General features: G+C 46.2%; 2 protein-coding genes across 7 annotated transcripts in view; one reads left to right on the top strand and one right to left on the bottom strand.

The window, feature by feature from the left end:
* Positions 1–3893, bottom strand: part of C11H7orf57 (chromosome 11 C7orf57 homolog) — a 30350-nt gene extending 26457 nt beyond the window's left edge. The window contains exons 1-2 of one of the 4 annotated variants that reach the window (XM_077302996.1): positions 3819–3893; positions 2140–2196 (exon numbers count right to left, since the gene is read on the bottom strand). In XM_077302996.1, the coding sequence (XP_077159111.1) occupies positions 2140–2194 (55 nt within the window). In that variant the 5' untranslated portion in view covers positions 2195–2196; positions 3819–3893. Of the gene's footprint in view, positions 1–2139; positions 2197–3132; positions 3156–3212; positions 3356–3818 lie in introns of those variants that run through there. The other 3 variants (XM_077302994.1, XM_077302998.1, XM_077302997.1) reach the window with 3 other exon arrangements.
* On the top strand, positions 3344–25650 carry SUN3 (Sad1 and UNC84 domain containing 3). Of its 3 annotated transcripts, none has more exons than XM_077302991.1 (13): positions 3344–3474; positions 4583–4717; positions 6458–6516; positions 7399–7489; positions 8892–8947; positions 10347–10432; positions 13112–13140; positions 14364–14535; positions 15892–15976; positions 16871–16986; positions 21624–21791; positions 24287–24379; positions 25439–25650. In XM_077302991.1, exons 2-13 carry the CDS (start codon positions 4602–4604, stop codon positions 25553–25555), a joined length of 1188 nt encoding a protein of 395 aa, XP_077159106.1. In that variant the 5' UTR covers positions 3344–3474; positions 4583–4601; the 3' UTR covers positions 25556–25650. The 3 variants fall into 3 exon arrangements, with proteins under 3 accessions (XP_077159106.1, XP_077159107.1, XP_077159108.1); XM_077302992.1 differs by lacking the exon at positions 3344–3474 and adding an exon at positions 3572–3704; XM_077302993.1 differs by lacking the exon at positions 3344–3474 and adding an exon at positions 3714–3824.
* The last annotated feature ends 1470 nt before the right edge of the window (positions 25651–27120 follow it).

Raw genomic sequence — 27120 nt, 5'->3', positions numbered from 1 at the left:
ACTGAAAAAGCCCTGGCTATGGTAGAGGCTAGACGTGCTTCCCTAAGGTCGGGAACGACCATCGAGTTTTCACCCGCAGAGCGCAAGGCCCTGTGGGGGGCATAGGGCGATAGGCAGTCCCGCAGGTATGTGGGTCCCAGCCCGCGTGTAGCCTTAAAGACCAATACCTTGAACCGGATCTGGGAAGCAATAGGCAGCCAATGCAGCTGCCTCAGTACAGGCTGGATATGGGCCCTCCAAGGTGTACCAGTGAGGACCCTAGCAGCTGCATTTTGCACTAGCTGAAGTTTCCGGATCAAGGACAAGGGTAGGCCTGTGCAGAGCGAGTTACAAAAATCTAGTCTGAAGGTGACCTTTGCATGGATCACAGTGGCTAAGTGTTTGGGGGACAGGTAGGGCACTAGTAGTCGGGCTTGGCGCAGTTGGAAAAACGCCTGGCCGGCTACTTTCTTGACCTGTGCCTCCCTAGTCAGGGAGACATCAATAGTCACACCCAAGTTCCTGGCCTGTGACGCAATGGTGAGTTGCGCCCCTGCCAGGGTGGGTAAGCACGTTTCCTGGTCCTGCCCCCTACTAACCAGCCACAGGACCTCCGTCTTGGGGGGGTTGAATTTCAGACGACTCTGCTCGAACCATTCTGTCACTGCTTCCAAACATCTGGTGAATGGTTCCAGGGGAGAGTCCGGGCAGCCGTCCATAAGGAGAGAGAGCTGGGTGTCATCAGCGTACTAATGTCAGCCCAGCCCAAAACTCCGCACCAGCTGGGCCAGAGGATGCATGAAGATGTTGAATAATGTGGGGAAAAGAACCGCGCCCTGTGGGACCCCACAAGGGAGTCTATAGGGGCATGAGAACTCATCCCCCACCGCAACCCTCTGGGTCCAGTTCTGGAAGAAGGAGCGTATCCAGCGCAAGGCTGTGCTCTGTATCCCCGTGCCGGCGAGGCGGTGGGCTCTCTCTGATAGAAATCAGAGAGAACTTTCTAGCCTAACCTTCCAGATTCCTTTGTGGAAGAGGTGGCGCATGAACACAGAGAAGATTGAAGCGTATGAAGAAGACCTACTATGTGCTAGCTATGATCACATTGCAGATTCCCTCTTGTATTTCTTGGGGGGGGGAGGGACTAGTGCCAGAATAGAGAAGGCCCCTACAAGTCACTGAGATTAGTCACCGCTCAGATGCACCTTTTCCAACTCAGTCATGCGTTGTGTCCATGCAGAAACTGGCTGCGGATCCCTAGAGAAGCACATCGGACCTCAACAAGGGCCAGAGCCTTCTTGGTCCTAGCCCCCTACCTGGTGGAATGAGCTCCCTGAAGAGATCAGGGCCCTGACTGAACTTTCACAATTTTGCAGGGCCTGCAAAAGGGAGCTCCTCCACCAGGCATTTGCTTGAGGCTGACCAGCCCTAAAATGTCCACTGCCCCCCACCCCCATATACTCCCTTCCATGACTGAAGAATCTGACCAACCCAAAGCCTTGTCAATCTTCCTGTTCCTGTTTAAATATTGTTCTGGTTGACATGTTATGTTATAATTGTTATATTTGTTGCAATGTTCTATACAATTACCCCATGGTGTTATATGAAAAGTCGCCCAGAGCCGTATGGAAGGGCGGTCTAAATCTAAATCTAAATAAATAAAGGTAGATATGAAAATCTTGCTGTGCAGTGACAAGTTGGCCAAACTTTGCCATAAGTGGCATAATATGTCTCTATGTTCGCAGTCAGTTAATGCATACACCTCTCTTCAGTCACTAACCAGGCAACTAACCGGGTCCTTTCAGATGCCACCTCAGGCACAATGTCATGAGGAAGTGTATGTGCATACGAAAGCTCATCCCTTCAATAAAACTGTGTTGGTCTTAAAGGTGCCACTAAATTTGCTCTGCTGCTTCAGACCAACACAGCAACTCACCTGAATCTAACGTCATGTGCAGAAAACTAGTTTGTCATTGTGAACACAACAGCCTGGCTGATTTTCTGGATCTTTGTCATTTCTGGGAAGACCCTTCTGGAGACCCATAGTTGAAGGGATACACTAAAAAGCCGCATCTAAGTCTTACACTCTTATTCATGATATACGGTGTTGACGCCTTTGACATGAGACACTTTGCATGTACTGAAATGCAGGCCACTTACCACAGGGTGCATATCGGTTTGGGGGTCCACGGGGCTCTTTATTTGTATTCCTCATACCTGCAGAATGGGGAGGAAATTTGAACTAAAAAAACTGGGGTGAGGGGATGACCTACAGATCCTTTTCTGTGGTCAAGATATGCACCAGCCCAAACTTGTCCGATCACGGAAGCTAAGTAGGTTAGTACTCGGATGTGAGACCACCAAAGAAATCCGGGGTCACTATGCAAATCACCTCTTGCCTCAAAACCCCACGAAGGGTCACCATAAGTCAGCTATGACCAGACCACACTTCCCACCAGATGGTGCTGGTGGATTCCATTCCCTCTACCGCTTTTAAAGTAGCAGTCTCCACTATAAAATATGGATAAAGAGGCACACATGCCTGTGTATGTAGCCTCTAATCCACCAATGCCTTTTAAATCTAAGAATCTAGGCCAGGGACACATGGGAATTGTAGTCCATGGACATCTGGAGAGCCACACTTTGGCCACCCCTGGCCCAAATTTCAACTCAGAGGGATCCCATTTGGATGGACCCTTGGAGGGAGAGAAGAACCCCGTTCTCCACCCCGGAAATACACCCCCCGCACCCAAACACATAAGAGATTTAATTTCTTCTCCCCCAGCAAGGAGTCCCCACTCCCCACGACCCACACCATTCCCCCAGGCAATGCTGCTGTGCCAATCTCCCTTCGCAGTCTTCATTACCAATCTCCAGGTGGAGCCTGGAGCATGACACCTGTTCTCCAGGAGGCAGAGATCAGCCCCCCTCGAGAACATGGAGGGTGGACTCTAGGGCAGTGGGCCCCACTGAGGAGCTCCCCTCCCCAACCCTGGCCCGCCCTACGTTCAGCTGCCTCCTCCCCCCAAAGAAAACTTTTCCAGGGCAGAGTTGGCAACCTTAAGCGACGTGTGTGTGTCTGCGTGTGGGGGAGGGGGCTCAATCCCGCGCGTCAGGCGCCGGGCTTCCCTTCTCGGGGCGGGGGCGGCCTACCTAGCAGGGCTGCTGAGAGGATGGAGAAGCCCCCCCCCTCCCCCGGGACGAGGCCACCGCGGGGAAGGCGAGTCCCTCACCGCTTCGTGGCAGTGGCTCCGAAGGGGAGCCGGAGGCGGAAGGACCTCGCGCGGCCCGTTACCGGCTTCCCGCCGACCCAAAAGTTCGAACGGAAAAGAGCCTCGCGGCGGCGGCAGCCCCAACCGCAAACAATCGGCGTCGCCGGGGCAACGGGGAACGCCCACTTCCCGCCTTCCCTCCCGCCCCCTGCTCCGCTCGCTGGGGAGAGGCGGCGCCCGCGGACGGAGGCGGTTAGGAGGCGGGGCCGGCGCTCGCCAAGGGGTGAGGACGCCGCCCCTTCCCCGCCCAATCGAAAGCCGGCCCTGGCTGCGCCACGCCCCCGCAACGGCCAACGGCCTCCTCCCCCCCCCTCACCGTTTGAACGGGGGCTGCCAGCCATGGGGTGGGCGGGGGGGTCTCTGGGGTGCTCGAGGAAGGAGCCTCAGTGGGGTCCGCCCGCCAAAGCAGAGCTGATCTGTTGGGTCTTGGGATTCCCCAGGATCCACCTGGAGGTTGGCATCCCTGCCTCTGTGGCGTGTATTCCTCCTGAGCACCCATTTCTTCCAAGGGGACTGATCTGTTTGGTCCGGAGAGGAGCCATAATTCTAGGATTCCCCAGAACCCACCTGGAGGTTGGCATCCCGGCCTCCATGGAGCTCAGCGCCATGGAGTCCATCCTCTAGCGTCCATTTCCTCCAGGGCAGGGGTAGTCAAACTGCGGCCCTCCAGATGTCCATGGACTACAATTCCCAGGAGCCCCCTGCCAGCGAACGCTGGCAGGGGGCTCGTGGGAATTGTAGTCCATGGACATCTGGAGGGCCGCAGTTTGACTACCCCTGCTCCAGGGGAACTGATCTGTTTTGTCTGGAGAGGAGCCATAATCCCAGGGGTTCCCCAGGACAAATGTGCTGCTTAACCAGTACGAGCCTTTCTGCACCAGAAGACTCTGAAGGCCTTGAGGTGACGTGTCAAAAGATACAAATTTTAAAATAATAAATTAAAAAAACAAACAGCAAATCGACTGAGGTGGTTTTGCCGAGCGCAAGTCATACTTCAAATTTCAATCCTATAACTGATTTGGAGCCATTTTTGTAATTAACGGACGCACCAAAAATAATCTATTTCCATGATCTTGGGTTACTCTCAAGTTTGTAAGATGGTTATTCTTGTTATTCTTTAACAACCACATTTAAATTCTGCTTAGTCATTCTCTTCTGTTGTTGTAGATATGTGTTGCCATGGGATAGTAGTTTTCAAAGACCACGTGGAAATACTTGCAGGGGCTGACATGTTCCTGCCACCCCTAAATTTACAGATGCACTTTGCAGTCTGTTAGAACTCTTTGAATGCAGCGGTTCTTTGCCTCATCCATTTATTGTTGTTTCAACAGCATCCCTGCATGTTAAAATATGCATCGAGTCCCAAGGACTGCAATCCATAGCAATTCAATTGGAGAGTCTCATGACCAAAGCAGTGGCTGCGATTATGACAGTGCAAGTTCGGAGACCCAGCAGCTTTTAGAGAAGTATGTTTCGGCACCAGGAAATGATGGTTGTGTGCTTGTATTCGAAGAACATGTATGACTAGAAGGACATGTTTTCTCCTGCCCAGGGTGCTGCTTCATCTTTTCAAAGGAGTAGCAGCATTTCAGCCAAGTGTCTGTGGCAGAGGTTCCCGATGTAGGGCCCCAGGGCACCATGTTGCCTGCTGATGCCTTTGCCTAGCAAGGCTTCTGACTTGCTGTTGGAGATTTGATTGGCGCTGCAGATATTTTAAAAGTTGCTTTAGCAGCAGCTGCCAACATGGCGTTGCTGCCGTTTTCTGGCTGTGTCCACCACACTGTGCGAGAATTCTAAATGTGTCCATCGCTCAAGGTAAAGGTAAAGGTATCCCTGTGCAAGCACCAAGTCATGTCTGACCCTTGGGGTGACGCCCTCCAGCGTTTTCATGGCAGACTCAATACGGGGTGGTTTGCCAGTGCCTTCCCCAGTCATTACCGTTTACCCCCCAGCAAGCTGGGTCCTCATTTGACCAACCTCGGAAGGATGGAAGGCTGAGTCAACCTTGAGCCAGCTGCTGGGATTGAACTCCCAGCCTCATGGGCAAAGCTTTCCGATGGCTGCCTTACCACTCTGCGCCACAAGAGGCTCGTCCATCGCTCAAAATGGGGGTCAAAAAGAGGAGGGGGTCTGACTGCTAACACCCGCATGGGAAAAGAGCAAGTTAGCCACAGTGGGGTGGTGCTGAGGTAGTATGCCTGGCCTAGTGCAGGTGGCACAGGAAGGTTTTGAACTCCACATTGCAGGGTCAGGATATGGTCGGTGCCCCCAGATGACAGGGAGCCCCTGCCTTACCATGAGCCAGACCCATCCAATGTGCCACAGGCAGAAAACACAGATCAGGCACATGCCAAAGAATCGCCCCACTTCTAAAATACTGACCTGTCACCAAGACCTCATTGCCTTCTGGGACATTTTAAGAGGCAGCTTCTAAATATTTTGTTATATATAAGAGGCAGCTTCTAAATAATTTGTATATTAATAATTTGTACACACACACACACACACACAGAGAGAGAGAGAGAGAGAGAGAGAGAGAGAGAGAGAGAGAGAGAGAGAGAGAGAGAGAGAGCCTCTTGTGGTACAGAGTGGTAAGTGGCAGCAATGCTGTCTGAAGCTGTCTGTCCATGAGGTTGGGAGTTCGATCCCAGCAGCCGGCTCAAGGTTGACTCAGCCTTCCATCCTTCAGAGGTCGGTAAAATGAATGCCCAGCTTGCTGGAGGGTAAACGGTAATGACTGGGGAAGGCACTGGCAAACCACCCCGTACTGAGTCTGCCATGAAAATGCTGGAGGGCGTCACCCCAAGGGTCAGACATGACTCGGTGCTTGCACAGGAGATACCTTTACCTTTATATATGTGTGTGTGTGTGTGTGTGTTCATTATGTAATTCTAAATTTTATATTTTAATAATGTTGTGACCTGTCTTGAGCTAATAGAAAGGGTGGGATGTAAAAATAAAGATTATTAATTATTATTTTATGATTATTCTTTCATTTGCTGACATTTCATTTTCTCAGTGTTTCTAGTGTTCTGTGTTAACCTAACACAAAAGACTAAATACTGAGAGCCAAAATGAGACCCCAGGAGAATAGTAATTAGGTCAGGTAAGCCTACCATGAAGCTTACCTGAGCATTGAAAGAAAGGGTCTGTTGTACAAATCTTCCAATCATCCCATAAGCTGATTTTCACCTATTGTCTTTCAGCTGTGCCAACAGTCACCCACTCTTCAATCAAACACAAAGAAATGCGCAGCTACACAAGAGTAAGTTAAATGGCTGTTATAGCTGAGTTAATTCTCCTTTTTGAATTATTGATGCCTTCGGATGAACCTGCACAGGTGTTAAGCCACGTCAGCACAAATGCATATGTTCACGGTTGCATCTGTCATTTATAAAAGGTGGAGGCAAAACAAAAAGAATGGGACGCTCATTAACTTTGGAAACATGGTTCTTGATAAACTGTTCTCACGGTTGTGTCTAAGATTTATTAAAGGTGTGAGGTTTCATGTGCATGCACATTTCTTCTGACAATGGAACAGCGATCCTAAGAGTACAGATATGAGGAGAAAGTAAATTATTAGCAAATTAGTAAACAGCATCATAAGTCCAAATATGCAGGATGATAATTCTTTGCTAGAAAAGCCAATCAGTCCTTTGGGTTCAGTTGTCGTTCACAAAAACATTGGGGCAATAAAACTGTTAGGGTTAGTGATTTCCCAGTTCCCAGACGCTTTCCCAGGTGTGAAAAGAAGTAATTAAGAGAGGCTTGTTGCTAACCCCATCCATCTCCACCCAAGCATGGAGGTATCCCCACAAGTGACAAGCCATGGTGAATTTGTTATTCTGTCCTGGGACCAGAGAGTTAGGTTCTAAATTGTATTACATACTTATATCACATTACAGTCTCAGTGCCCCAAATAAAAAGAAGAGGGGATTTAAGGAATGTGGATATAAGAGGTTAACATATGTAGTGAGATAAGGAGCCAATATCCTTCTTGGATCCTGGGGATTACATTGTTTTGAGCATTGTGATAACTTGCATTTCTACTATCTCCCTTTCTAGTCTGTTCTTGAATCTATGTTTTGTAAAGTCATTCTAACTCTATGTCTTGTTGCTTCATTGCCCTTTTGTATGTACTTTCTAGGAAGCATCATCAGGGTCATCATCAATGTGGCATTCCTAAGCCTACTTGCTCCGTTTTACTTAGTGAAAAAAGCCTGCAGCATTGCATCCAGGTAAAAGAGGATACAAATGGTTCATAAACAAGTACTGACAAATACTAATCTAACAGCTTCGTCTACAATTGGATGCCGGAACAGTAGCTCCATTCACCGAAACAAAAATAAACCAGAATCTAGTGGCCCTTAAAAGAATAATAGAACTTCATTCTGTCATAAGCTTTTGTAGACTGAAGGTTGTTTCTCCAGATGCAGCTTAGACTGATCTATGGTGTTGCTCAGGGATTCCCAGCCAGGGTTTTGCTCTACGCCTTTGAGTCTTTTTTCTAACTGTCTGCAGAGGCTCCGTAATGAGGTCAATCCCCTTATCCTCTTCAGGATTGGTTGTATCCTCTTTATTCAGAGTTTCACAGCTCCTGTCTATGAGCTCCTCCCCTTTCTTAATTTCTGTCATAGTAATAATCCTCTCTTCTAAGCCCCTAAGACTTTCCTCCAAAAGTCTTACACTTAGGGTAGATGTAGTCCATCTTGTCTTCAGGCAGGAAGGCAATCATGTCACACTTATTGTAGATGATGGGATGAGTGTCCTGGAGGTCCATTGTAACTTCTAGGCAGTGCAACTATTAGGAAAATATAATCTACTGATTCTAATAGCTAGGCCAAGAACCCCAGGCTAAGAGCCACAGGCCAAGAGAGGAGCAGCCCTTTTTAATCCTCCCAGCAATCACCTAGAATCACGTCACTCTGAACCACAATAGCCTCACCTGGTCAGCAGCAGCAGCTCTCCCCAGCAGCTCTCTCCACGTGCTCCCAGTTGTCTGAGCTCAGTACTTGGAGTACTGTGTTTAATTTTGGGCACCCCAATTGAAGAAGGATGTTGACAAACAGGAACGTTCCAGAGGAGGGCAACAAAGATGGTGAAGGGTTTGGAGACCAAGACATATGAAGAAAGGCTGGGGGAGCTTGGTCTGTTTAGCCTGGAGAGGAGATGACTGAGAAGGGATCTGATAACCATCTTCAAGTATTTAAAAGGGTGCCATATGGAGGATGGAGCAGAATTGTTCTCTCTTGCCCCAGAGGGATAGACCAGAATGAATGGGATGAAATTAATTTTAAAAAATTCTATCTAAACATCCAGAAGAATTTCCTGACAGAGCAGTTTCTCAGTGGAACAGGCTTCCTCGGGAGGTGGTGGGTTCTCCATCTTTGGAAATTTTTAAACAGAGGCTAGATAGCCATCTGACGGAGAGGCTGATTCTGTGAAGGCAAAGGGGTGGCAGGTTACAGCAAATGAGCGATAAGGATGTGAGTGTCCTGCATAGTGCAGGGGGTTGGACTCTATTATTCTATGATTCTATACCAGCACTGTGGGCCTCCCAGTGCCCGGCGCTAAGCAATGTCTTTGACGTTTTCTGTGATTGATTGTGACACTACTTTCTGTCTCTTTGCTGTTTCTCAGTGGAAGCTGGTCTCAGAAAATCGTGTCCTGGGCCACCCTGTTCCTGTTGGTTTTTGGTGAGATTTCCACGATAGCCATAAATGGAGACTCTTCGGTGAATGGGTGGTGTTACCCGAATTGCATGGATACATGTCCTAGAACACGTGTTTTAATGCAGCGGTCTGCAAGTTTTCGCCCACTGCGGACCGCTGCGGTGTAGTGGGGGGAGAGGGCGACCCAGGGGCCCGTGCACGCGCGGCAGCCCAAGCGCAAGCACCCATGCGCGGTAGTCCGCGCGTGCACGTTTGCGCCGCCGCCATGCCGGCGGCGGCGGCTCCCCCTCCCGGCCCCTCCGGGCCGCCAGCAAATTGGCCGCTAAAGCGGCCAATTAGCTTGCGGCTCGGCAAGCTTCTCTTCCCTCCCCTCCCGAAATAAGAAGCTTGCCGGACTGTGAGCTAATCGGCTGCTGCTTAATCGGCCCGCGGGTTGGGGACCACTGTCTTAGAGCCTGTGGGGAAAATAGCTCAATTATAGCAAAAGGAGGGTTAGATCAGGAGATGGCCGAAGATGGGCTTAAACAAAGGTATTAAAGTCTATGAGGAAGAGAGCCATCATGTCTCGATGGTACTAGGTGACAGGATGTAGGGAGGATATTTCCCCTGGCAGAGGGACCAAGTGTGAATATTTAAGACAAAAGGGGTTTGCCTAGGAGCTCCTTGGCAAACAGGATGGGGCCAGACCAATGATCAGCAATACAATGGAAAGGGGTAAACTGGAGAGCAAGGCTGAGTCAGGGGGCACCTGGAGCAGGCAGAGGCTGGCATTCTGAACCTAATAAAATCAGAGTCCAGTAGCACCTTTAAGACCAACAAAGATTTCGTCAGACTTGCACTCAAAAGCTCACACCCTGAATAAATCTTTGTTGGTCTTAAAGGTGCTACTGGACTCTGATTTTAATGTGCTACTTCAGACCAACACGGCTACCCATTTGAATCTATTCTGAACCTAGGACAGGGAGCAATGCTTTCTAAGATGGAGTCTGACCTGGCTCAGTCAGACCTTAGCAGTGTCATGGCTTTGGCTTAAGCCTAGACTGTTGAGGGAAGACAGTGTGCCTGTTGGTAAGGCAGGGGGTCCTGCCACACGTAACAGTGGTTCAGACCAGGGTGCCAGCTCTGCAGAACCACATTTGCAGGTGCCTCCTGGACCACGCTGGAAAGATATAACCTTTCTTTCACAGCTAGTTACTAATGTACATTCAGCTACTCTCAATGTTCTCATTAATCTGTTATCTCCCCCAGCCCTCTCTTGCCTTTTCCTTAGTCTAGGCCTGTAGGCACAGGGGCAACCCCCCCCCCCACACACACACACAACATACCCTGTCCCCCTCAATCAGCTCCTCTTTCCAATGGTCATGCCAAAAGGGAGATGGGGGGAGATTAACTGTGTTGAAATATGGGTTTTTACTCCTAACAGGTGCTTCTTCCATGGGGCTGATTGATGGATGTTTTCAGCTACTTGGAGAGAACTGGAGCGACTTCTCTCTTTGTGACTGCATCCAGGTGACTATTACTGAAATTAATTATTACTTCTCCCTTACTGATGGGTGGGGATGCAGAGATTATGACCTAAAATGTTCCGAAATAGGATGGACTTTGAATAAGGCCGTGGCACGGAGCAGGGTAGCCTGATCCGGTCAGATGTCGGAAGCAAAGCAGGTCAGTACTTGGATAGGAGACTACCAAGGAAGACTCTGAATTGGAAGGCAAATGGCCAACCACCTCTGTTTCTCACTTGCCTTGAAAACCCAATGGCAGGGGGAGCTAAACTGTGGTTCTCCAGATGTCCATGGACTACAATTCCCATGAGCCCCTGGCAGCATCTGGAGTCGCAAATTGGCCACCCCTGCCCTATGGTGTCACTATGAGTTAGCTGTGTCTTGATGGCACTTTGCACATCCAGAACAGGGCACATGTAGTTATGATTACTCAGAAGTCTCAAGGGTATTTAACAAGAGTCAACTCTTCACTAGGTGCCTCAAATCCCACCATTTCCTTTACACTTTTTCTACAGATATGTCCAAACCCACACTACTGTGACTGCCGAATTGCGGAACTTGATTCATTATCCCATGCTCTCTTTTATTATCCAAAATATGAAGCCGAAAGAGATAAATTTCTGAGAAAATGAATTTTGAAATTATCAGATCAGTGGGTTCAGTCAGGATGCAGACACCAACACGGACTTTTGTGAACAAGGAGGAAAACTGAACAGCAACAGAGAGAACACACAGGCTTTATATGCCTGTATCCAACTGCCTCAGGCCACGCACCTTTAGACACACTATTGACTGTTAACGCAGCCTTATGACCGGCTACAAAAGACACTCTGCCAACTGACTGCTTGAAATAGATGCACATACATGATAATGTAAGACTAAGATTGTTTGGGAGCCATTTAAGTCAAAATTTTGTTGTTGATGTAGCAAAAATTTGGTTTGGGTTTTTGTTTTTAATTCAATTTTTAGGCACATGGTTTATGGACTATTATTAAACCTTAATAAAACAGAACTGAAACGGAACCACTCCATGCATCTATTTGTTCTTTGGGGCTGCCAAGATTCTGGAAATGCTTTCACTTTATCATCTATTATTTCATTTATTATCTTTTGTAGAGGCAGGAATACTAAATCTTTTTATAAAACTTTGGGCTGATCCTGCGTTGAGCAGGGGGTTGGACTAGATGGCCTGTATGGCCCCTTCCAACTCTATGATTCTATGATTCTGTGACTCTGCTGGAAGTTCATCTGGTCCTGGTGCTTTCCCGAATATCAGAGATACGATGGCATCATCAAGCTCTTGAGCTGATATGTTTTGGTTTAGGAGTTTTTGGTATTCTTGGGTAAACTTTTTAATTAGGACTCCCTACAAAAATTCACCTATCCCAATATCTTCCACTTTTGGAACTGCATATAATTCTTTAGTAATCGAGGAGGCATTGCTGTATCTTCTCTCCTGTATTATATTCATGGCCTCCCACTTTCATTGATGGTATTTTTTTCTTAGCTATTTCTTTTCTCACTTTATATGCTAGTAGTTTCCCAAGCTTGTCATCAAATTCTCAGTTTTTTGTTTTTTTGTTGTGCTTTCTCTGCATCTCCTGTCTCAAGGAGGTCTCTTTGAGTTCTGAGATTCTTAATTGATTTCATTATCTTTTTAGATGGATTTTTGTGATGTTTAGTTTCCAAATTATGCAATTGATCCAGGATGCCAGATAATGTTTCTTTTCTTTTTTATATATGATTCATAGCTGATCAGCCTTCCTCTAGCAAAGGCCTCGCTCGCTTACCAGATGGAAGAATGTTTCATTCCTTCTGTTTGGTTAAGTTGATAGAATTCTTTTAGTTCTCAATGGCAGTTTTCCAATCTTTTTTGATTTTCCAATATGTAGTTTTTTAACCTCCATCTCCTTCTGCCTACCCTTGTGATGAACATCTGTATTTGTAGAGGTGCCTGATCCACGTAGGTATTTGGTAGGATTTCTAAATTCAACACTTGGGATGTTAAGCCGCGCAATATCCAACATTGGTCTAACCTTGAATAAGATTTGTGTCTATCCAAGTAGAATGTATACTTTTTTTCTTTTGGGTTCCTTTCCCTCCAAATGTCAACCAAATCATATTCTTCTAGCAATTGGAGGGTTTTTGGGGGGCATTTGTGTTCCTTTTTTGTTGCTCAATTTGTTAGGGACCATATTATGTTGGGGACCATATTAAAGTCAAGTTGTTGGAAAAAGGCCTTAAAAAACTTTTCCTTACCATTATTTGGAGCATAAAGGTTTACTAGATCCCAACATTTCCCACCAAGGAAACTCAGTTTTAAGACAATAAATTGCCCTTTGGAGTCTTGTATGATGGGCATTACTCCTATGTTGGGGCTCCAAATATATGTTACTACCCCTCATTTCTTTTCATTTGCTGAGGCCAAAGCTTGGCTTAATTTTTTTGCTTCCAAAATTTGCTTATGTTCTTTCTCAGAGCACTGTAAAGTTTTGTTAAGGTTTTAATTATGCATTTCTAATGTTATATCTGGAATACCTGTTGCTTACTGCCCTGACCCTACCTGCAGGAAGGGGTGGGGGTCTAGAAAACCATCAAATAAAATATATTATTGTAGAATTATTAGAGAATGATCTTCACTGTCTGTGGGTCTGAATATTGCAATATTTCCTCCCCAATACAGGTTGAAACGAAGGATCTGAGGTCACTCATGTAAGAACACTTTTTACAGTTTTTTTCTGTAAATACCAGGGAGGAATTTCTGTCCTGATGACGAGATGGCCTCAGTTTGTAACTGAATGCAGAGAGTGGTGGGTTGCACTGAATTAGGGGCTTCTCGGCTTTAGGGTTGCAGCCATTGTGGCCCCCTGAATTCATCAGTACCACTGGAAGACAGCCCTTCTTTTATATATATATATATATATATATATATATATATATATATATATATATATATATATATATATATATATATATATATATATATATATATATATATATATATATATATATATATATATATATATATATATATATATATATATATATATATATATATATATATATATATATATATATATATATATATATATATATATATATATATATAAGTTTTTTTTAATTTTCATAAAGATAGAAATATAGGATACAATACAATACGAGTTATTAATACAAAGAACATTAAAACATAAAATATAATCATCATTTGAAAATGTACGACCCCACATTAACTACACAATGATATAAACATTTGCCCAAAGCTGAGTCTAAGAGCCATCCACATTTCCACTACATTTAAAAAGAAAGGCCTATTTAGATATACAAAAGAGAAGTTGTTACAAGAGGATTTCATAGCTTCTCCTTATCCTTAATACAGATACATCTACAAAACAATTTATACTTGACCCATTCTAAGAGCCATCCTGACAGGTATATTTTCAGATTTAAGTTGAGAGCTTAACATTAAACGTTTTCTACAGATCAGTGTGAGCTTTGGCCCTATAACAATACACTAATTTAAAAAAAATAAAAAATAAGGGGGGGGGGAAACCCCGTTTTATATTTCCAACATTAACAATTATATTACCTATATGCCTACAAAAGAAAAGAAACAAGAGAGAAGAAAACACTGCTTCCCCTTTTTCATAAAAATAGAAATATAGAATATAGTATATGTTATTAATACAGAGAATAGTGAGTTTTCAGGTTTAGAATAAATACTTAGCATTAAACATAGAACAATATGAACTTTCGGTCTTCTTAAGGGGGTCTCATCTCGAGGCTTGCTACATCTTGTCGTTCCCGTAGACTTAAATTCTGTCCCATTGGCCTTTGGCATAGAAAGACAGCCCTTCTTAAGAGTTTCTCACATACCTGAAGGAATGGCACGAGCAACACTTTATAACGCTTTCCCTTTTCCATTGGCTCCTCTCTAGAAAGGCGACCCATATTTTGGAAAGAAAGGCAGGTGAAATCCCCCTTCTGAAGGAGGAGCTGCAAAAGCTGGAATCTCAGCTGCGTCTTCTGAGCTCAGACGTGAACTGCATGGCCCATCGTGCTGTCAGTGAAGTCCTGCAAAGCTACACCAGCAAAGGCGTTACAAAATGGGTATGAGGAAGGAACGGGAGTCTGTTGACAGAGAGAGGGAGACTGGGGTGGATCCTACCCCTGTCCCCCCAACTCTGCTGAGCAAACTTTGAACCTTTCCTCCAACTTCAGTGCTTCCTGTGGCCACTAAATTTGGAAGAAGAAGATGAGCTAGTTTGGGTACCCTGCTTTTTACTACCTAAAGGAGTCTCAAAGCAGCTCATGATTGCCTACTGTTCATCTCCCTGCAATAGGCACCTTGTGAGCTAGGTGTGGCTGAGAGAGCTCTGAGAGAACTGCGACTGGCCCAAGGTCACCTAGCTGGCTGCATGTAGTGGAGTGGGGAATCAAAGTCAGCTCTCCAAATCAGAGGCTGCCTCTCTAAACCAAAATGGCTCTCTAAGACGGCTTCTTAGGCTGGAGAAAGACTGCTCGGAGGATGGTTGGATCCACCCCCCCGTATTTACTCAAAAGGAGGATGTGTCTCTCTCCACCCCCACCCTCCAGAAATAGAAGAGGGTATTCTTAAATCAGCATACAAGTATACTGTACAATAATACATTTTCTTTTGGGGATGGAAAATATGGATAGATCCAAACATGCCTTTCCAATAGATCAGCAATGGCCAGCTTATTTAGCCAGTTCCCCCAAAGTCAAGGCCTTAGTAAGTCCTGGGCCACCTTCAGGCATCCATGAGTCTGGCCCATCATTGCCTCAACCTCATGCAGCTAGGCAGCAGGCTGCAGCATCACAACAGGCAGATAGGGCAGAAGCCTTTCTGCTTCCATCCAAGCACAGCACACAGACTCTACCTGTGGCAGTGAGCAGGCAGGGGAACCATGCCAACCTTTCTCAACTTTCTACGGTTGAGAAAACCCTGAAACATTCTTCAGGCTTTGAGAACCTCAGAAGTGGCGCAATCATGCAGAGTATGCTTGGGAAGCAGAGCTGTGGACACACCCACCCAGGGCCCCTCCCAGGGCCCCTTCCCACCCCCTCCAGGCCCATTATTGGCCATTTGGGGAGGTGGGGGGGGCAGGTTGACATGACCATATATGGTCATATCACCACTAAATATTTATCAAACTTAAAATAAAAACCTTAAAAATTAATAATAATTAACTCTTACCCATTTGTAAAACCCAGGGCCCTCAAGAAACCCCAGGGTTTCATGAAACCCTCATTGAGAAAGCCTGCCTTAAACAGCCAGCACACCGTTCACTGAAGCAAAGCAACGAACATCTCTTGCAACCAGCCACTGAAGCTTTGCCTTTGGGGCTGCCTGTTTTATTTTGTATTGATCTCTCCCTCTTTGCCCAAGGATGTGGGTATCATGGTGCCTGCGTGATCCATTCTTCACCTTTGGTCTATTGACAGAGCGTTCAAAAGATGCTGAAAAAATTAATGGACAAGCTGGATGAAGATGAAGTTCAAATGCCTGACTACGCCCTCCAGTCAGCAGGTATTGGGCTAATGATTAGAAGCCAAACCTCTTGTACTTGCTATTTTAGAAATCTGTGTTGTTCAGACATGATGTCCACCTCTCCAGTCCAGGCCAGAATAAACACCACGAAGGAGACATGGGCAGTGTCCCCAAGGCCTGTCACCTTCTGACCCCACTATGTCTCTTAAAGGTCTTCAGAGGCAATTCCACATTCTACTAGACCAGCCCTGAAAGGCAAATCAATGTAGCTCAGTGCCTGGCAGACACAACATGTTCCTGTTTTCACAAAGCTGTTGGTACAAATGCATTCCTAGCTATGGTCATTCTTGTCGTGGATCCAACCTAGACCAGCCAGTTTCAACCTCTTGACCATGGAGGTTCTGCTGAAATATTTTGCAGGCTTCCAGGTATCAGCAAGTGGTCAGCTGACCACACCTCTCTGCCATACCCGTACCTCCAGAAGTGAGAGGACCCTTGGGAAGCAAAGGTTTAAATGGCTGGCGCCAGCTCAGTGTTCTTCCATGGGTCATTCATTCCTATCTATGCTAAATATACATCTCTGATGCCCCCTGCAGGACACCCTTTATATCCTGCCCAGTTATGCCCACCACGGATCTGGCATGTTCCATCACCAGACATTTTGGGCTTTTTATCCTCACTTCCAGGTGACTCCACTCTATTGGTAGCAACCGATCTCCATTAACAGAAAAAAGGATTAATTCTCCCCCATCCCAAGTTGCAGTTCTGGTAAAAACAAGTGTTTTTTTTTTTAAAGGCCAAACATTTTGAGTGAAGCTATTTGTTCTGTGTACTCTTGTGTAGTAAACAATTGCACACTTGAGATGTTTTGCCCACACGCTGCACCTCGCTGTTTAAACACCGAAGCCTTCTTGGATGCCTGTTGACTTCCAGGCGCAGATATTGTTCAGTCGAGGACCACTCGGAGCTACCGCCATGAGGGAGGACACTACTCCTGGAGGTCCATCAAGGTGCTCCCGTTTGTGAAATCCCCAGGTGCCATGCTCCAGGTATAAAAAGAAAAAGCTTTCAGGACATCTCCATTCCCATTTTCTTCCCTATTTCCTTTTCTAATTCTTTCCCACTGAAGCCCTGGTGTCGCTTCTGTTCTAGGAACAGGGCTTCCAACCAGCAGCTTTCCCCTTGTTTCTCCCTGCCCTAGTCTCCATGGTACAAGCAGAGACGACCCGTCAGCCGAAGATGAGCAAACAAAGAAATTTCCAAGCTAGAAATTTAAAATATTAAATATAAGGTATATAAAATATAAGAATTAGGCAGTGGGTTGAAGACTTTGTATCCCTGAAAAAATTCAGAAATGTTTAATGAGGAAGTAAAATACGAAAACGAGGTTTTATATCTAGGAACTCGTTCTGAATAAAACTTTTTGCCATCACCAGCTTGGAAATTTCTTTGTTTATTTACTAGTCTCCATGGTGGCTGTCCATCCCCCCCCCCCAACACGGGAGGGGAGAGGATTCTGAGTTTGGTTCATTCAAAAGTGATCATAGACATACCACCTTGACCTGGATAGCCCAGGCTAGCAAAGCAGGGTCAACAACTACTTTTTATTAACTTTCATTTAGACTAGCCTTTCTTGAAATGCCATTTTGGGCTGTATCAACAGGGGCATCACATCAAAATCACACGATGTCATAGTCCCATTGTATACGGCACTGGTCAGACCACACCTGGAGTACTGTGTGCAGTTCTGGAGGCCTCACTTCAAGAAGGACGTAGATAAAATTGAATGGGTACAGAGGAGAGTGATGAGGATGATCTGGGGCTAAGGGACCAAGCCCTATGAAGATAGGTTGAGGGACTTGGGAATGTTCAGCCTGGAGAAAAGGAGGTTGAGAGGGGACATGATAGCCCTCTTTAAGTATTTGAAAGGTTGTCATTTGGAGGAAGGCAGGATGCTGTTCCCATTGGCTGCAGAGAAAGAACACACAGTAATGGGTTTAAACTACAAGTACGATATAGGCTAGATATCAGGAAAACAAATTTCACAGAGTAGTTCAGCAGTGGAATAGGCTGCCTACGGAGGTGGTGAGCTCCCCTTCACTGGCAGTCCTCAAGCAAAGGTTGGATACACACTTTTCTTGGATGCTTTAGGATGCTTAGGGCTGACCCTGCGTTGAGCAGGGGATTGGACTAGATGGCCTGTATGGCCCCTTCCAACTCTATGATTCTACGATTCTGTGATTCTATGAACTTTTTACTGTTGACAAACCCCTGAAACATTCTTCAGTCTTTGAGAATCCACAGAAGTGGTGCAGCCATTCAGAATATGGCTGGAAAGCATAGTTGTATACATGCCCACCCAAGGCTCCTCCCCTTCCCACTCCCTCCAGGCCCATCATGGGACATTTTGGGAGGGGCAGGTCAATATGATAATATATGGGCATATCACCTGATAAATATTTAATTAAAAATATATATTTTAAATTAACTCCCACACATTAAGGAAACCTAGGGCCGTCAAGAAACTCCAGAAACTTCATGAAACCCTGGCTGAGAAAGCCTGATTTAGAACAACATATGCTAAAGTATGTTGTTATGTAAAGCCGGGATTAAGAGTCACAAATTTGGATCAAGATTTCCGGGAGAAATATCAACAGCCTCAGATATGCAGATGATACCACTCTAATGGCAGAAAGTGAAGAGGAACTAAAGAGCCTGTTGATGCGGGTGAAGGAGGAGAGTGCAAAAGTTGGCTTGAAACTCAACATCAAGAAAACATCCGGCCCTCTCAATTCCTGGAAAATAGATGGGGAAGAAATGGAGATAGTAACAGATTTTATTTTCCTGGGCTCCAAGATCACTGCAGATGGGGACTGCAGCAAAGAAATTAAAAGACGCTTGCTCCTGGGGAGGAAAGCTATGGCAAAGAATTGAGGCTTTTGAACTCTGGTGCTGGAGAAGACTCTTGCGAGTCCCTTGGACTGCAAGGTGAACAAACCGGTCAGTTCTAGAGGAAATCAGCCTGGACTGCTCCTTAGAAGGCCAGATCCTGAAGATGAAACTCAAATACTTTGGCCACCTTATGAGAAGGAAGGACTCCCTGGAGAAGAGCCTGATGCTGGGAGCGATGGAGGGCAAAAGAAGGACGACAGAGAATGAGGTGGCTGGATGGAGTCACTGAAGCAGTCAGTGCAAACTTAAATGGGCTCGCGGGACTGGTAGAGGACAGGAAGGCCTGGAAGATCATTGTCCATGGGGTCGCGATGGGTCGGACACAACTTTGCACCTAACAACAACAACAAATGCTAAAGTAGAACGCTGTATCACCGTACACCGGATAGAATCTAAAATATAGAATATGTATACAAATCAAATGGATCAAGTTATGCATACAAATAAAATGTGGATCAAGTTAAATAATTCAAAAGTTACTAAAACATAGAAACAATAAAACATAGATCATCAAACTACATGAAACTGTATAGAAATAGAATCCTAGAGTTGGAAATGGCCACCCAGGCCATCTAGTCCCACCTCCTGCTCAGTGCAGGATCAGCCTGAAGCATCCAGGATAAGGATCTGTCCAGTTGCTGCTTGAAGATGGCCAGTGTGGGGGAGCTCCCCACCTCTTTAAGCAGCCCATTCCACTGCTGAACTAGACTCATAGAATCCTAGAGTGGGAAGGGGCCATCCAGGCCATCTAGTCCAACCCCCTGCTCAGTGCAGGACCAGCCTCAAGCAGCCATGACAAATGTCATTGCTTAAAGATTGTCAGTAATTAATCCTCTAAGATTATTGCTTAACTTTATGCTAAGCAGGGTTAGCTCTGGATCGCTCTTGGAGAGGAGACCGCCAAGGATATCCAGGATCACTACATAAAGGCAGGCAATGGCAAACCACTTCTGAACATCTCTTGCCCTAAAAACACTGTGGGGTCACCAGAAGTCAGCTGTGACTTAACCAGGGTGGGGGTGGGGGGAGGAGACATACTGAGGGCCATTCTGCACAACTTAAAAGTAGCCGAAGTCCTACCTTTTGTAAACGCTATTAATTTAATGTTCCGTATGACGTCGTAAACAAACCACAAAACTTCCGCCAAACTCCAGCAACAATAGGAATTTTATAGCGCTTAGAGGGAAATCCAGAAAAGTGGATTCCCCCGGGAAAAAAATGCTACACTTCTGAGCACAAGCCGGAACACATCAGCGAAATACATGTGCGTTCTCAATAGTGGTAGAAAGAATGTCTCTCCCTAGCTCTCGCCCTCGAGCTTCCAGAGACGCGATTGCCATTTCCCCCCCCTTAAACCGGCGAAAGCAATGAATAAGCGAGGCTTCTTCGGCTTAAGTCCCTCCACAGAAGTGCTTAACAGTAAAACAAATCTCCCTTCTGCAATTGTCTTTAAAGTTTCTGAGCACAATACAGCCCCCTGTTCGACACTGCCCGTAATTTTGGCCAGTATTTGCACCCATCGGGGGGGGGGGGGTGTTACTTGAAGAGTGTGTAAACGATTAAGCGCCAGCTCCTACGCCAGCGAAAAAGGTTTTTCTGAGACATTGTTGCTACTGGTGTTTTCGGGTTTTTAAAACGCAGTTTTTAAAGGGAAAGGGGCTTTTCGGGATCACGAACACAACAGTTCATTGGCTGTTCTGTTTGATTGATGCAGTTTCTGCATACTGCAAACATTTAGCAATATTGGTCGTTGTGCAGAATGGCCCTGAGATACCATTAGATTAATATGCCAGGTGCTCAGTTGGGGGGGGGGCTTTTGGAGCTCTCAAAAAAGGTCTTTAATAGCATTTGGGGAGGGAGGCTGCCATGGGCAATTAGGCAGGGGAAATTCCTGTTGGGGTGGCTGGACTGGGAAAATCCAGACTTTCCTACCAAGGCGGCAACCAAGCCAGCTTTGCTGCAATCTGCCCCAACTCATCACAGTAAAGGAGGTTTGGAAAAGATTCCCAAAAAATCAGCCAAATACCAAGTGATACACAGAAGCAGCACGATGCTATGGGGAAGCAGGGAGAAAAACCTCCATATCCCAACAGTACTGAACCCAGAGCAAATCCTTCCTGTGGAAACTGCCTCTGTCATCAGTTTGTTGCTCCGAATCATTGTTATTTCTAACGCCTGACAATCATGGCTCTGGATGGGCACGCATCAGTTCATGACCTCAAGTTCGTTACCAATTATGCTGGTTCATGTCCCCTGAACCCAGATTTAGAGGAGGCCCCCCTCCCCCCAATTTCCCAGACCTCTCAGCTCGCTGGGCTCATTTAAACCTGAGAATCTTTCATTATGAAGCTGCCCTCCGGATTTTTTGGGTTGGCTGACGAAGTCTGTTTGTTGAAGCCCTATAAAACCAGGGTCCAGTAGCACCTTTAAGACCAACAAAAATGTATTCAGGGCGTGAGCTTTCGAGGGCAAGCACTCTTCCTCAGACAGTGTTGAAGCCCTGTTAAGGCTTTTTGTCAAAAATCTTAAATGTTTCCACTAATAATCAAGATTTGAAAGAGTTTCGAGTTGCAATCCTGCTAAACTTTTTAGTTAATTATTATCACTTTAAAGTGGACCAAAGGTGCCAAAATTAATCATTTTATATTGACCGGCTTTGGCTGAACTAAAGCAGCGGCAAAGGTCCGCCAGGCGATGATAAAACCATCCTGAATGGCTTTGTGTTCTCTTGCAGCCCGATCGCTCTCCTGGAAACTGCTGGTCTTTTCCTGGACAACAGGGTGAGGCTGTTGTGAAACTGGCCGTGGGAATTATCCCAGCTGCGGTTACAATAGACCACATATCTAAGAACGTCTCCCCCACTGGAGAAATCTCTAGTGCTCCTAAAGAGTTTGCCATTTATGTAAGCATCGTCTTTTGAGTTTTCGTACAAAAATTTAGGGAAGAGGTTTTTTAAGGCTCAGTAAACTATTTTAAGAGCCTCTTGTGGCGCAGAGTGGTAAGGCAGTGATATGCTATCTGAAGCTCTGCCCAGGAGGCTGGGAGTTCGATCCCAGCAGCCGGCTTAAGGTTGACTCAGCCTTCCATCCTTCCGAGGTCGGTAAAATGAGTACCCAGCTTGCTGAGGGGTAAACGGTAACGACTGGGGAAGGAACTGGCAAACCACTCCATATTGAGGGGCTTTTCGCACACCTTCAAAATCGCACAATGGTTGCCAATTGAAAACGCTACTGATTTGCCATTATGCACAATGTTGTTGACAATCTGCCACACACCTGAAACCGATCCGCAAAAAGCGCTTCCTTGTAGCGCTTTCAGGGAAATCCCCAAAAGTGGATTCACCCTCCGGAAAGCGCTACACTCCTGCAACCAATCTGCAACACTAGCGGGAAAGTTCTGTGCATTACCATTGTTGTGGTTTCTACAAAGTCCCTCCCCCTGGCTCTCTCCTCTGATCTTCCGGCGAAGCGATCGCCATTTTTTTTTCTCCGAGCGAGCGAAGTTCAACCCACCAGCAAGCCTGTTTAGAGGCTTCCCCGGCTTCAGTCCCTCCCCAGAGCTGTTTATTCACTAAGCACAAACAACAGACAAGCCCGTTTGCTGATGTATTTTCCCTTTATTTTTTACACTGTTTTGGGCCGAAAATCGGGCCCGTAAGGGGGGGGGATTTTTTTTTCACTCGGGGGGAGCGTGGCAACGACGAAATGACAGCTCAAAAACACCTGCCAGCTGGATGGGTCTCTCCTCTGATCTTCCAGCGAAGCGATCGCCATTTTTTTTTCTCCGAGCGAGCGAAGTTCAACCCACCAGCAAGCCTGTTTAGAGGCTTCCCCGGCTTCAGTCCCTCCCCAGAGCTGTTTATTCACTAAGCACAAACAACAGACAAGCCCGTTTGCTGATGTATTTTCCCTTTATTTTTTACACTGTTTTCGGCCGAAAATCAGGCCCGTAAGGGGGGGGGATTTTTTTTTTCCACTCGGGGGAGCGTGGCAATGATGAAATGACAGCTCAAAAACACCTGCCAGCTGGATGGGTCTCTCCGTTGCAACGAATCAACACATATTCGTTGCAATGGGTATGTTTAAAAAAAAAAAACCTTTCTTAAAGGGAAAGGGGCTGTTTGGGAGCATGCTAACGGCTGGCTGCTTGACGGCCAGGGGCGGGACGAGCTTGGCAATAGCGCTTCCTGTCTAGCGATTTTTGCTGAGACCGGAAGCTTGTGGGAAACGATAGAAACGCAACTGGATTCCACTACAAAGTCAGGTATGCATAATGACGAATTGCACTATTTTAAATGGCGATTTTTCGTTCAGCAAACAATTTGCTACAATGATCCCGGTGCGGAAAGCCCCTGAGTCTCCCATAATAACGCTGGAGGGCGTCACCCCAAGGGTCAGACATGACCCGGTGCTTGCACAGGGGATACCTTTACCTTTACCTAAACTACTTTAACCTGCACCATTCCTTTTTTCTCGATATTTTAAAAAGACAGTATCCAGATTTTAACAACCCGGCTTATGTTGATTATAGGACACTAACTTGAATAGATTGCAAACAATTTGCTACAATCGTAGTCTATGCAAGAGATGTGTTTTGTGCTGTCCAAAGATCCTAAACTTTAATGTTTACTCAATCTGATGGTCTAAATACAGTGTCAGGCAATCTTTCAACTATATATGCGTTCCTGAAATGTTTAGAGAGTGGATGTCAAAACAGCTGTGGACACAGGGCTTGTCAACAGTCCCAGCATGCTGTAGTGATTAAGAGCAGTGTCTTCTAATCTGGCCAACTGGGTTTGATTGATCATCCCTCTACATGCAGCCCGCTGGGTGACCATGGGCTAATCACAGTCCTGATAGGACTGTTCTGGCCAAGCAGTCCTGTCAGAGCTCTCTCAGCACACCTCCCTCACAGGGGGTCTGTTATGAGAAAAGGAAGAGAAGGCGATTGTTAGCTGCTTTGAGACTCCCATCAGGCAGTGAAAAACGGGGCATAAAAACCAACTCTTCTTCTTAACCATTGTGGCTTGTGATATCTGCTTGGCCCTGTGCCCATCATCTGAGGATGTAGACCAAGGAAAAGGTTGGGAGGTGAACACTAACAATGGGCAGCCAAGATGCCCAGCCAAAATTTGTGGATCACTTATTGGAAGACAAGCCCACTGGCTTGGGGCACACGTTCTCATGATGATACATCATAATTGGATGATCCACTAAAAATTGGGAATATACGCCAAATATCCTCCAGTTATTCAAAACATAAAATTTTAAGAAATTGAGTGAATAGCAAAACAGCTAAACATTGTTATACCAGAAACAGTTTATTACGCTTCTGATGGAACCAATTATTTGATTGCTAATGATATGCCTCTCCCCCCCATTCTACCCCTCCCCCAAGGGATTGAAAGAAGTAGATGAGGATGACGGAACTTTCTTAGGCCAGTTTGTTTATGATGCAGAAGGAAACATGATCCAGACTTTCAAGCTGAAGGTACGGGGGGCATGATGGGGAAAGAACTACACAACTCTAATGCCAACCAAGTTGGTAGCTGATGCTTTTTGACTCTTCCATTGGAGAACGTTTTCTTAGAAGTCTAAGAAGGCTTCAAATGTTGCTCAGTGGGAGGACAGGGTACAGGAGTTCACAACTGGGCGAAATATTCTCCAAAGGGACAAAACATCCATTGCTGGGAATCTCCTGCCTTCAGGCCCAGGGAGACTTGACTGAGGAATAAGTGCATTTAATGGTACCAGCTGGGCGATAAGGACAATAATGAGAATAGATGGATCTAAAGAGCAGGAAGTAGAAAGTAAAACGAGGCAAGGCCAAGGAAAGAAACAGCTGGGGGAGGGTGGGCATGAGAGAAATTTAGAAAATCAGGCATAGGGTCAAGAAAGTGAATAAAAAACTTTTGTGCCACTGTTGGTAGAACTTGGGTGCTCTTCATGTAGCTGTTTGCAAATAGAATCAGTACAGATCAAAGGAACTGTCTCTTTGTTCAATTAGTAATTAAATTGTAGGATTCATTACCAGCAGATCTAGTAATAGCAACAGGCGTAGGTGACAGATTCAGAGAGGGTAGCCTCATCAGTGGCTGCTAGATCTCTTGACAGAAGGGAGCGGCAGCTTCTAGTCTGGCCAGCCAGGTTTGATTCTCCACATGCAGCCAGGCAGGTGACCTTGGGCTCATCACAGCCCTGATAGCACTGCTTTCACAGAGCAGTAACATCAGGGCTCTCTCAGACCCATCCACCTCTCAGGGTGTCTGTTGTGGGGAGGGGAAGGGAAGGCGATTGCTAGATGCTTTGAGATGCCCTCGGATGGTGAAAAGGGGGGTATCAAAATCAACTTTTCTTCTTCATCTCCAGAGGCAGAAGACCTCTAAATGCAAATGCCCAGGAGATGGCATCAGCAGATGGCATCAGCCTTGGTCTGCAGGCCCTGTTGGCTGGTTCTCTCTTGGTTGGCCACTGTGTGTCAAGAAGTTGCAGGATTAGACTGGTCTGTTCTGGAAGGTTGTGATTAAAATATATACTCTTTCCCTTTCAGGGTAACTCTTCCGAAATGATGAACTATATGAAACTGAAAGTGCTAAGCAACTGGGGTGACCCCAAATACACCTGCATCTATCGCTTCAGGGTCCACGGAGATGTAGGCAACAACTAAGCTTTCTGTGGAAGAGGAACAAAGCCGCCGGGCCAAACAGCTGGGAATTTGTTGTGCTGTTTTCCAGTTAAAAAGAAATGCACGCTGGTCACGAATAGCTTGTGTAAAGTTGTGTTCATGCTTTGCTTTCACGGCTTGGGGGAGGGCAGTGGAATAGTTCTACCATTGTTTTAAGCTAGTCCCTGCTATGGAGTGATTCACAAAGAAAATAATGGGAAGGATAATCACATATCAAACAGGTAAACATTAGGGGGGTTTCACTTTAAAATACCTGTTTGAACCTTACACTAACCATGCAGGCTAAGCCTATTGACTTCAATGGACTCAGAAAGCTGCAAGTCTGGTTAGGATTTCATTGTTAATGACCCAGCAGTACTGCTAGGTTATAATAAACAAAGCAATAGATTATAATGCTATGAAAAACTATATTAAATATTAAGAAACCTGACAAGATATTGACAACTAGTCATTTTGGGTGCATTTTCCTTCCAACTCAGTAAAAAGAGAGCCATGCTTTGTGCAGTAGTTAAGAACAGTGGCCTCAGATCCAGAGAACAAGATTTGACTCTTCACTCCTCTCCCACAACCAGCCAGCTGAGTGATGCTGGGCCAGTCCCAGTTCTCTGAGCTCTCTCAGCTTCACCTCCCTCACAGGGTGTCTGTTGTGATGAGAGGAAGGATAGGCGATTGTCAGCTGCTTTGAGACTCCTTTGGGTACCAAAAAATGGGATACCAAAAACTAGCTCCTCTGCTTCTTCTAAACACGATTCTAAAGGGGTAGTCAAACTGCGGCCCTCCAGATGTCCATGGACTTCAATTCCCAGAAGCCCCTGCCAGCATTCGCTGGCAGGGGCTCCTGGGAATTGTAGTCCATGAACATCTGGAAGACCACAGGTTGACTACCCCTGCCCTGCTCTACCCCCAAATTGCAAGGAATTTCCCAACCCAGAGCTGGCAATCAGACCTACTGTGCAAATCAAAAATGAGAAAATATCCTGACCCAAATCAAAGTCAAGAACCCCAAAAGTTAAAAACCCAAGGCTTATCACATACCCTTAATCAAATTATTTTGAGGTTATGAGATAAGCCTTGGGTTTTAATATTAGCATTAAATTTTAAAAAATTACGTTCTACCCTACAGAGCCTTAAATTCATTCCCCTTATTTTGACCCTTGGAGTTTCTTAACCCAGCCTTACTGGCCAAAGCTGCAGATTTAGGACAGTCCCCTGCCCTGAGCAAAGGGCCAGGAGAGGAGGGGGCGAAGGCTAAGCAAGGATCCCACCATCCCACCATGGACAGAGCCTGGGGCACGGCCATGCCCACATTTCGGCTGCTGCTATCTTCGGACTGGGCAAAACCACCACTCCAACCCTCGACTTTCTTGGGGACTTTCCGGCGTGGCGCTGTCTTGTTCTGCAGCAAGGGAGCTAGGGTTGCCAGATCCAGGATGGGAACCCCCTGGAGATTTGGGGGCGCAGCCCAGAGAGGGCAGGGACCTCAGCGCGGTGCAAAGCAGCCCTTTCCTCCAGGGGGACGGATTCCTGTAGGCTGGAGAGGCGCAGGA

This window comes from Paroedura picta, chromosome 11 (genome assembly GCF_049243985.1).
Source record: "Paroedura picta isolate Pp20150507F chromosome 11, Ppicta_v3.0, whole genome shotgun sequence".
NCBI lineage: Eukaryota > Metazoa > Chordata > Lepidosauria > Squamata > Gekkonidae > Paroedura > Paroedura picta.
This window is presented reverse-complemented; position numbering and strand designations above follow the sequence as displayed.

What these genes read in the sequence shown, in the direction of transcription:
- SUN3 (XM_077302991.1), top strand. Translation starts at nt 4,602, where the DNA reads ATGCATCGAGTCCCAAGGACTGCAATCCATAGCAATTCAATTGGAGAG. An exon ending in AAATGCGCAGCTACACAAGA is followed by an intron (nt 6,517 to 7,398) that starts GTAAGTTAAATG and finishes TGTACTTTCTAG; the next exon opens with GAAGCATCATCAGGGTCATC. An exon ending in CCCCAGGTGCCATGCTCCAG is followed by an intron (nt 16,987 to 21,623) that starts GTATAAAAAGAA and finishes GTTCTCTTGCAG; the next exon opens with CCCGATCGCTCTCCTGGAAA.